Raw genomic sequence first — 11,260 nt, 5'->3', positions numbered from 1 at the left:
GATCAGGACGTGACCAGGGAAGCTGCGACCAATGCCGGGCTGGTGATGATGGAGAGAGGAGACAAGGCTTACCTCAAACTGGAGAGGGGGAACCTGATGGGAGGCTGGAAGTTCTCCACGTTCTCCGGGTTTCTGGTGTTCCCCTTGTAGATCAGGTTTAGCTTGGATGGGAAACATATAGTCAAGGGTACAGAGAGCAAGGTATAAAATTGTTTTGGGGGGCAAGTTTTAGTTGACAGAAAGGAGGAAGTATCAATGGATACATACTGAATTCCACACTGAAGTTGGCAACGACGTCAAACCGCTTCATATGTATCAGATGAATCGGTGAATTTGCTGCGCCAAATAATCTTGAATGTAATTTCCATTTCCATTGTTGCTGACTACTGTACTGTGCTGTCTGTGCTTGCTTCCATCAGGTGTCAGAGATTTGTGATTTTCCTTTAATGCATGAAATACAGAGTAGCAAATCTTGGTGGCAATAAAGACAATTATTGTGTCTAATCTCTGCCTCTTGCCAAATCTATCTATCTATCTATCTGTCTATCTGTCTGTCTGTCTATCTGTCTGTCTGTCTGTCTGTCTGTCTGTCTGTCTGTCCAGTTTGGTCAGTGGTTCCTGATGACGCCAAGAGACATGCACTTGAAGATAAGATAACATTAGGAAGCAGGGTGTCTTTGTACTTTATTAATAGCAATTGGTAGCTAATTTTGTCAGCTTAAACTTGCCGGCTAAAATGCTTTAGCTCTGGGGTTTTCAGAATTTGAGTTGAGACAATGGCACCACTATGAACTACAAGTCCCATAATATGAGGGCTTTGTAAACAGGAAGTATAATGTTGGTTGGACAACTTGACCTCCCAGTTTTCTTAGCTGTATTCATTTACATTTGCATTAATTGGCTCAATTCAAATTATGCTGAATTAGCTATTAGCTAAAGACAACAAAGATGTAAAGACATCTATCACTGGATTACTTTGATACTGTAGAAAAGTTAAAAACCTGATGATTCTCAGGCAAGTTCAGTCTTTTTTCCTTTGATTTCTAGGTGGATTTATTTATTATTATTCAGAGAAAACGTCCTTGAGAAGTGTTGAGAAGTGACACTGAATCTAAAAATAGTTTCAGCTCGGTAGATTGTTCACAAGGCTGGTGCACAGATAAACATAAACCATGAACACACTCATTTCATTATCATATATGCATAGGGACAATTGGAAATGTGCTGAGTAAACTAGTGAATTAAATAATAAATGAATGTTTACGTGACCAAGTAAGAGGAAAATAAAGGAGTTGAGACATAATGAAAGAATTAAATAAATGTATTTTATCAACTGAAAGGTGGTAAAGAAAAAAATAAAAACATTTTTGGTTTTTTACCCACTGATTGGAGGTTAAAGGAAAAGTATAATACTTTTTCAGTATGTATTCAGTATTATTAATTGATAATTCAGTTTGATTTTTGACTTACCTGATAACCTTATTCTACATTTTTTCATTTATTTAAGAAATGATTTTGAAATCTTTGGTGTCATTATCATATTTAAGTTGCTTGTTCTGCTTCCTGCTATTACAAAATCTGTTGAAGCTAGAAACTGTAAGAAAGAAAGAAAGAAATAGTCATATGCAAAACAAGAAAAGTCCACATTAACCTAACTTTTCTCTCACAGCCTTGCACATTTTATCTCACAAGGACTTTGCCACATGTCCTTGTTTAATTCTGACGCTGTTATGGCCTCCTAACCACCCCTACTACATTTTACATGGGCTCTATAAATCCTTTAATGCAGACAAACGGTTGTTATGAAAATAATGTGCATCCCTGCCGTGTGCCCCCAGAGTTGTATAAAGGACAACAGAGGCTCGCACTGCAAGATTTTGACCACGCATGTCCACATACGCTATCATGTGAAAATACCATTTAAGCATCAGAATTGCAGCTTTATTGTAAATCCCTTAAACAATACATATATTTTAGTTTTTTTTTTATCCCGTTGACGCATGTTGATGCGTCTCTCTGCAGTGGATCCGGTGGCAGATGGAGGATTGGCAGTGAAGGAAGTGATCTGGTGCCAGAAGCCTGCCGAGTTCACACTGCACCGTCACAACCGATTAGTCTCAACATCCTGGTGCACAGCAGAGGCCTGTGTTAGCACTTTGGAGATTCATGTCAGAAGTACAAAACAATGTGAAGACTTTGGTTTCTGAAACAAGAGGAAACGCACCATGTAACAAATATAAAACTAATACATGAAAAGAATAACAGTATATGAATAATCCATAATTAAATATTAATACATTATATTTGTCCAGGTGAGTGATGAATTACAGCAGCAACAGAAGTTATTTGTTTGCAATAAATAGAGAAGGACTGATGTACATTTTTCTCGTCTCAATGCACCTCAATCGATGTCTATCTGACTTAAACTTTTAGCTATCTGACTATAGTGAGAGACCACAAACTCCTACTGAAGGTACCCAGAATGGTGACAGACTCACAGAAAGCAAAGAGAATTGACAGTTTATCTCCAAATGCAAGATTTATTTGTATCAAACAAGATACAAGCAAACCGAGTTGTCTCGAGAATCAACTGACTTGAACAAAGAAAATCACTCTATTATATGCCTCTTTCCCAAAGAATGTAGCCTCTTTCCCAAGGAAGTCTATTGGTGACGTCAAATGTGAAAACAGTAGTCATAATACATCTGATGCCCGACTCTCCAGGAGACAGCCTTGGTCTTTGGAAATCTCTCCTAACTAGGGTGAGACACCAGAGCCTGTAAAATTAAACATAGAATAATACAACATAATGCTTCATGTTCACAGAACCTAATCCCTGAATGCAATTTCCCACCACAGTGGAAAGCGGGATGGATGCTATATTTCATATTAGAAATTCTTTAAGGAAGCACTCAGAGGTAAGTGAGAGAAAAAAATGCAATATATGCTAAATGTTTTGCCAAGATAATCTATATGTACCTTACACTGATTACTATTGATCTATTACTGAATTCTAAACACTGTAGTTCTCTAGTTAGATGCATTTTTATGGGTTTTTTTACGACGAATGAACCCCATAAAAACTTGTCTGGCTAGAAACAAAAAGTGTTTCTTTGCTTTTAAAATGACTCAAACCATTTTGATCATGAAAACAGTTGCTTCTGTATTTTCTGACAAACGATTAATGAACCAATTGTTGCAGCTCTGTGATATCTATTACCTGAAATATGAAAACTGAAGTCAAACTACTGTTGTGCTCTCTTTTAAACTCCCACTGCAGGAGATTTTGATCATAAAAAGTGTAAAACATAAACACACTCACAACAGTTGAGTACAAACAGAATTTATTAAATTATCTGAATCTTAGCTAATACAATCTCCGGATTCTTAATGTTTTCCATATTATACAGTTTCACTTAAGTACCTTTAAGATTGAAGTATAAGTCAGTTGATATTCTATATTTTTGTTACAGTCGACAATTCCCATTTAAGACCAAAAACAATAATGACGTGATTCTACAAACCAGTATTATTTATGTACTCTCTGTACCATATAACTCCATTGTTGTCCACTTTGGAGTCAATTCCACTTGTGTGTTAATCCGCTGCTGAAAATAGTCCCTGACAAATGCATAATTTGCACCTGTTTGATTAATGTTTTAAAAACTTACAGAGCCCAACTGTTTAAGGAAATCCCTGAGCCGTTTTGACAGAGAGCCACAGAGAGGGTAGTGTCAAAGGTATTGGTTTGGGTCTCTTTTTTTATGTGATTTGTTAACAACAAAAATATAGAACATTTTTTTGGCATATTGCAAAACAACACCACAAAAATATTCCACACATGCTCGTTCATCAACACTTCATTGAAGCTACGTCACGCTTCTACTGAGTATACAAGATGCCAAATTTAATGGCAGCACCATTACATCAAACTCTGGATGTCACTGTATACACACTTCTGTTAAAATTCAACTTTGTGTTTGATATTTTTTAGAAAACTCATCTCAAAAATGTACACTTAAAAAAAATTATATAAAACGTAAAATAAAATTCTTTGGGTCTGGACTAATGTTGATGTACCATCATAAGGACGCATGAGTATAAAAAGAACCTGAATTAATGCAATCAGTAAAAAATACATTCACACGTTAAAGACATATATATATACACATTTTGATGATCAAATCCAGTATTCCAGTGCAAGTGAAGGTAGCCATGCCTGGATCTATTTTAACATCCATGACGTACCAGGAAAATGCTTTACATATTAAGGAGTTTCTCCATTTCTTTCACTCCAACAAACAAAAAAACTATTTGTGAAGAGGTTAGACTATATAGCAACCTGTTTTCATTAACAGTCAATCTGTTGTTAAGGCAATTTTTGGCACCTGATGGCGAGCTGGCACTACCCAAGTGGATATTTGTTGACCACAGTTGGTGGAAAAGCAAAACCATATGACTAGCATTGGCTCATATTTATACTGCTGACAGGGCAAAAGGCAGGTGTTAAGTTTTATTAATTGGTTTTAAATGTTTTAACAGAATAAATAAAGACAAAAAAAATACCAAAACATATTTTTAAAACATCTGAATCCTGTCCAGATTTGAAAAGCAAAAAACAAGAAAAGTTAGTTTTTTTCTAACAGGGAGCTTCTCTTACAAAACCCTTCCAGTTGTGCAAGAAAGGATAAACCAAGCATAGAGAACTTTGAACAAAAATTAGAGAACTCAATGTGAACTCAGCCTCCTGTCTTGTCCCTCCTGCTTCCTGAATGTGGCGGCAGGAGGTCGACTCTGGAGGGTGCTGTTGGGTGCCGTCTCCTGTCTGTGTTGATGTGCATGACATTGTTGGTACCATGCTGAAATCCAGTCACATTGCTCAAGTAGATGTTGACTCCACATGCAGCAGGCGGACCAGAAAACTGACGCTGCTGATGCAAAAAAAAAAAAAGATTATCTTGGACACTGTGTGCATTTTTTAATTCCACTGAGGGAATGTTTTACTTTTGGAGGATATAAAATAATGAAGACTTTATCAAAAAATTCTCTAAATACATTTTGATGTGGAAAACAAATCTTAATTATGATAAAAAATATCCTTTAGTAAAGAAAATATACTGTATTTTAATGCAATGTATGGAGTTCTAAATCTTTCTCACTGTGGCCCAAATCTTTAATGTGGAGACGCAAACCAAAGAACACTCACATAGTACGGTGGAACCTGGTTTTGGCTAAAAGCCTGCTGGGACGTTTTTGCTGAGGTGCCTTGAGGTGATCTCCCAGTCGAAGTAAACGGCGGTGATGATGATTTAATGGGGTGAACAAAAGACACTTTCACTTTATGGTCTTTTGACGGGCATCCCTCATCAACATCGCAGACATTCGCATGTCGAGCTGAAGGAGAGTCTGAAAGGGAAGATGTTAATCTGAAAGCATTCAGCCATGATAGATGGTTTGTTTGTCTAAATTTGTTGCCCGTTGGTGGTTTCTATGCGACTTCAACACCAACTTCCTGTTTACCTTTGACTCTTGCTTTATCTCTTGGATTTGCAGCCCCACGACCAGCCATTTCCTGCAACAACAAAAAAGGTGAAAGTTCTGTTTGTTGGTTATTTGTGAAATACCAGTGGCCTAGGTGATATTATAACTCCCACTGGTGTCAGTTTTAACCTCTAAATTAAATCTAAATGAGATTAAAAGCCTGATACTTTTAATGAACATGATCTCTTTTAACACAAAAACATGTACTTTAGCTAATCACATAAAGGCACAGTGGAGTTTTAAAAATGGTCATAAAATATGAATATGAGTGATTCTTGTAATTACTGTCCACTCAGGGCTGTGAACACAACAGGGGAGAAACTGCTAACCTGGCTCCGTCCAAAGCGTAAGAAAAATCTGCCTACTAGCATTTCTAAAGCTTAATAATTAATATTTTGCTTGTTTAATCTGTGAAACTGAAGCATATAAACAACTATTTCTTGTTTCATAAAAATACAAATTGTTGTTTTTACACTTCACAATTCAAATAAACAAGTTGAATTCAATAAATGTACTGATTAGCTTTAAAGGTGCTGGTAGCTGGATTTTGTTGTTGGCTACAGTTACATATTCAGACATAAGAGTGGCATCATAGTGTGGGGGTTCTCAGAGTTAGTAAATAGTAAAGTAATTTCATTCTGATATGAGCAACGAGTGTTATTTGAAATAACAATCAGAATCAGAATTAAAATAAGATATGAAACAAAATGGAAATTCTATCACTGATTGCCCAATCTTGATCCGGACGTTATGCACTTTTACATTTGCTGCGTTCAACACTCTTTCCTGTGAAAATTCCCCTGGGGCAGCAGGAACTGATGCATGTAATATTTCCACGCTGTGGTAAAAAAAAAATAATGAATGAAGAAATACCACAGCATTGACCAAGAAAAAAAAGAAAAACTATATGTCACAGACCACATTGTGAGTTAGTAATTGTTCTTGGGTTAAAAGAATAACAATTTAATTGACGCTGTGTTAAAAAAAGAGACTGAATGACGAAGCTAAAATGTTCCTGGTGGTTAAAAACAAGAAGTGAATGTTTCTCTATAAGAGTCTCAGCACCGTCTGAATTTTCTGAATCTCACCTGAATTGGCGGGCGCCCAGTCGGCACATCATTACAAACATTTACTGCTTCAGCTCTGGTATTCACTGCAACAACAAAAAAAAGGACCATGACTATACGCTTACCCAGAGGCTGTAGTTAGTTAGTGTACAGACATGAGAGGGATATCTTCTCCTCTAACTCTCAGGCAAGACGGCAAATAAGAGTGTTAAATTGTAAGTGGGGAAACAAATTTAAGGCAAGAACAGACCTGGAGCCTGAGAGATATGAACGCTCTGAACCAGCTCTATTGTACTTTCTTCTTCCTTTTTGTGGAAAGAGGAAGAGAAAGAGAGAGTGAGTGAGGCAAAAACATGCAAAAATCTAACTAAGGTTTTGCTGCGTCATGTCAAAATTTTCTTACCAGTTTCATCAGCACTTTATGGACTGCATCGCGAATTGCGTGTTTGTGAATTTTGTACAGTTCTTCTGTCTCAGTCGTACACTCTGCAAACCACAGAAAGTAAAGATAACCTTCACAAACTATTAAATGTATATTTTCTGTCTCAAATTCAGAGTTGTTGATGAGATTCAAATGGCACTTCAGTTGATTCACAGGTTTAGTTTAATCATTAACATATAAGAGGAACCAGTTGAGCTTTGAGCTTAAAGCTAAAGTCAGCATATTAACCAGGCTCACAATGACAAAGCACACTGTCAGGAAGTCAGTGCAGCTCTGGTTCAACCTCCTGGATCCTATTTTTCACTTACGTTCTGCTACCTACGTATTTTTTTGTTCATTAGAATCTGTGCATATTGTGATTTGACATCTGAAGTTGTTCAACGTCCTCCTGGATCCATATTCTTCACATATAGGCTACTTTATAATCTTCATCTATCTGAAATTTGTGTCATCACACCCCTGAGGTTTCTTCCCTTTTTTCCACGTTATGAGGGTTTTTCCTTACCCGAATCGAGGGTCTATGGAAAATTGGGATTTTGGGCTCTATAAATCAAATTTGACTTGACTTGAACATGCTGATGGGCTGAATGTTTCCCTTTAGGTATCTCATCATAAAACAAAATATTTACCTGATAATGGCGCTGAAAAAACAAGTTTAAAGGATTAGAAAGTTATTACAATTAATCATGAGGGTTGGGGAGTTTTCTCACCATAGGCTGTGGGCCTTTGGGTGGGTTTCGCTTCCCAGCATCTCTTCATGAGTTCCATCAATCCAGTCAGGCCTGCAACCCCGACAGCCTGGCACTTGATGTCGTCCAGCGATGGACGGTCTCCCTCCGGGATGCGAAACCGCACTATGCTGGACAATGCATCTGCAGTGGAGGAAGGATTAGAATAAGGGTATCAGTGTGGCCTTAGATTTCACCTTCCAGGTATAAAATATAGCTCTTACATTAAAGCCAGAATTTGGAGAATTTTAAAATTATTCTGATGTTGTGAGATTTTGTTTGAAAATTGAGACAATGGTAGTGAAAATCGGTGCATCTTGTGTGTTGCTTTCAGCCAATGTATCCAGAAGTAAAAGTACTAACACCGCATTGTAAAAATACTCTATTACAAGTACAAATCCTGCATTATTTACATAAAAGTATGTAAGAATAATCAAAAAAATGTACTTAAAGTATTAAAAGTACAGTAGAAAGTACACACAGTAAAAGTAGCTAATGCATAAAAATGTCCTCTGTGACTTTTATATTTCATATATTATATTATTAGATTATTATTAGTCAAGCATTAATGTAAAAGCAGGATTGGGTAGTTAAATGTATAACAAAACATCATTTTTTGAAAGATCCTCGTATGTTTATGCATGCAAAAACCATAATTTGTAACAAGTAATTAAGTAACTGAAGCCATCAGATTATTATAGTAGAACACACACTATTTCCCTCAAATACAGTGGAGTAGTAGAAAGTGGCATGAAAACAAAAGACTTGAATATGTATGCATCGTATTTGTACTTAAGTATTTAAGTACCGTACTTAACGAGTAAATGTAGTTACATTCCACCACAAAACACATCTGACTTGTGCAAACAAATTCCTCTACAGTTCAGAGCCAGAAAAAACAAACGGTAGGTGTGGCCACACAAATGAATTCCTGCCTTTCTTGCACCATATGTCAAAAAAACAAAAGAGACAGACAGTTAAATGACAGGGGACAAGACACCACAGTCACTTACTAGCATATGGTTGTTTCCCTGTGACAATGGACCATAAGAGTATACCGTAACTAAGAGAGACAGAGAGAGTTACATGCACATGAAATTACTTTTCTTTTCATCTGTAAATTGACTTGTGAGAACAACAAAATCAGTGCCAGAATATTCAGAGGGAGGTGTTTAAGCATTTGGGTGCAGTTTACTGAGTGAGGAAGTCACCTGAGTACCTGGAAGTTTTATCAATCACAGTAAAAGCCTTTGTACAGTGTACAGTTACACTCCTCTGTGAAATAAACTGAAACCATTTCCAACCATTGCAACTTTTATTGTCCCTTCCTGCCGAGACTTAACCTGTGTTTAACAGGTGTGTCAAGTGCATGCTATAGCCTACATTTCTACTAGGTAAATTACTCTTAATTTAAAGGTGGGATCAGTCATTGTGGAGACAGATAGTCGATTTTTTAGTCCCATTCCAGGTCGTCAAATGCCGACATTTAAGGTAAATGGGAAACAAAGTGAGCCACACAACACAACAGGTGGCGTTTTTGTGCTACCAGGTAGTCAAATACCAACGCTTTGGGTTGTCAGAGTCACCAGAATGACTGACCCCACCTTTAATTGTACTGAAATGACTCCATTGTTATTGCTGCTACAACCTATTTGTAAGTTCCCCTGAATGTAAAGCTTGTTAATCTAAAATTAGTTGTCACTATGACTTCTTAAAGGACAAGCGTGTAGGATTCAGTGGGACCCTGGGAAAGAGATCGGGCAGTGTGGAGGAGAAACTAAAAGGCAGCAAACTCACAAAAGGCCCTATCTAGAGGTTTGTCCTTTAAGAGGTAAAAACGTCTCATTCTAAGGTAACAAAAACACAAAATTCCTATATTCAGGTGATTATTACACTAATCGAAACATAACCTATGATTTATATATCCTTTTCTGCCAATAGAGCCTCGCGTACATGTTACACACTGGACCTTTAAGTGATCAATAAAACTGCTCTTGTACCTGTAGATATCAGAGGCTCGAGTAGGGCTGTACGATACGCCAAACGCCTCCGGTGGCATGTAGCTCAACGTCCCCCCTTCCTCTTCACTCTCTTTCTTGGAAACCCGTGTGACGCTGTGGTATTGCCGAGCGAGGCCAAAATCTGTGAGCTTAGAGAAAAGGAGGAAAGGAGAAGAAAATTAGCATGGACAGGAAGGAACCAGTCAGCAAGGGACAAACATATTTTATGAAGTTGTCAATGCGCATAATGCACAGCACAATTAGTTTATAATGTCTGTTTATTTGGCGGTTGTCTGATAGTCAGGTTGCCATTCTATCAAAGGCTTAAAACGAAACTCATTGATAAGCTTTTAAATTCACATTCACAGTTGGAGTCTGAGGAAAGAAGCCAGAAGAAATCCAACGTCCCAAAAGACTGAACTGAAACTGAAGCCAATTTAAAAGGAAATGTGTTTTTGTTGACATCTGTAGACCAGATAAGCACATTTTCAAGCAAAAATACCAAATATAAATATTCTCTGGTTCCAGCGTCTCAAATGTGAGGATTTGCTGCTTTTCTTATGTGATTTAACTGTATCTCTTTTGGCACTGGACTGCTTGTTTAGGACATTTTCACCAATTTCTGAGATTTCATAGACCAAATGAATAATCCATTAATTGAAAAGATCTACAGATTCATTGAGAAGGTGATTGTTAGTTGCAGCCCTGTAACGACAGACACAACCTTTAATTAACAAGGTGTCAGTCTACATTTTGCCTCAGTCAAGACTGCGGGGAGTTGCTGCTGTATACTATGCAGAGGCAGAGTGCACACTAGTATATAAGGTAAGCATGCTGCAGGATGAGGTCTGGGTTTTCCTGAAAAGTCTGGGACTCACCTTGGCATTGAGATCTGAGTCCAGCAGCACGTTGCTGGGCTTCAGGTCCAGGTGGAGCACGGCAGGGGACAGGTGGTGGAGGAAGTTTATACCCAGAGCCACTTGGTGAGCGAGTCTGAAGACCAGCGGCAACGGTGGAGTCTCACGTAAGGTGTCCTGAAATAGAAATGTAAGATTCTGTCTATTACAGATAAAAATAGTGACTGTGCTGTAGTGAGTCACATACTCTTTCAACTGAGAAAGACACAAAAAGTGGATATAAGTAGGAATTAAGCAGCTTTTCTTTATGATTTATGTTAAATTATTTTAGTTTTTACTACTCCTTGCTCTCAGGGAGCTGTTACATTTGCTAATAAGCACTAAACACAAAGCACAGATGGTGGAAATGATATAAGCTTTCAGGTATTATGGCCGCCCCTCTTGGTTACTGTTGCTGTGCCCGTCAAGCTTTGTGTCCTCTCGCGGCACATAGCACATGCAGTTTTTGTATTCTTGAAGGTGTGCGTCGTCAATTTCACACAAAAGTAACCAAAGCAGGGGGTTGCACAGGGATCTCACTAAGTACAGCGCATACCACATATCAAGTCCGAGTCCTCACAGGAGC

At 37.8% G+C, this 11,260-nt stretch overlaps 2 protein-coding genes across 3 annotated transcripts in view; one reads left to right on the top strand and one right to left on the bottom strand.

Annotated features, from left to right (window-relative positions):
* si:dkeyp-74b6.2 (cerebellin-1) overlaps positions 1–150 on the top strand; it is a 5,132-nt gene extending 4,982 nt beyond the window's left edge. The window contains exon 5 of the mRNA XM_035675803.1: positions 7–150. Within this exon, the coding sequence (XP_035531696.1) occupies positions 7–150 (144 nt within the window). The remainder of the gene's footprint in view (positions 1–6) is intronic.
* A 3,138-nt stretch (positions 151–3,288) lies between these two features.
* ripk3 (receptor-interacting serine-threonine kinase 3) overlaps positions 3,289–11,260 on the bottom strand; it is an 11,051-nt gene continuing 3,079 nt past the window's right edge. The window contains exons 5-14 of one of the 2 annotated variants that reach the window (XM_035674967.1): positions 10,657–10,812; positions 9,779–9,927; positions 8,792–8,841; positions 7,761–7,922; positions 7,012–7,094; positions 6,859–6,913; positions 6,630–6,694; positions 5,521–5,572; positions 5,207–5,406; positions 3,289–4,931 (exon numbers count right to left, since the gene is read on the bottom strand). In XM_035674967.1, coding sequence (XP_035530860.1) covers positions 4,740–4,931; positions 5,207–5,406; positions 5,521–5,572; positions 6,630–6,694; positions 6,859–6,913; positions 7,012–7,094; positions 7,761–7,922; positions 8,792–8,841; positions 9,779–9,927; positions 10,657–10,812 — 1,164 coding nt within the window. In that variant the 3' untranslated portion in view covers positions 3,289–4,739. The remainder of the gene's footprint in view (positions 4,932–5,206; positions 5,407–5,520; positions 5,573–6,629; positions 6,695–6,858; positions 6,914–7,011; positions 7,095–7,760; positions 7,923–8,791; positions 8,842–9,778; positions 9,928–10,656; positions 10,813–11,260) is intronic. The other variant, XM_035674968.1, reaches the window with a different exon arrangement.

This window comes from Morone saxatilis, unplaced genomic scaffold (assembly GCF_004916995.1).
Source record: "Morone saxatilis isolate NCDOM2014 unplaced genomic scaffold, NCSU_SB_2.0 Contig4, whole genome shotgun sequence".
Lineage (NCBI taxonomy): Eukaryota > Metazoa > Chordata > Actinopteri > Moronidae > Morone > Morone saxatilis.
Note: the sequence above shows the minus strand (reverse complement) of the source record. Positions and strands in the feature narration are given on the sequence as shown.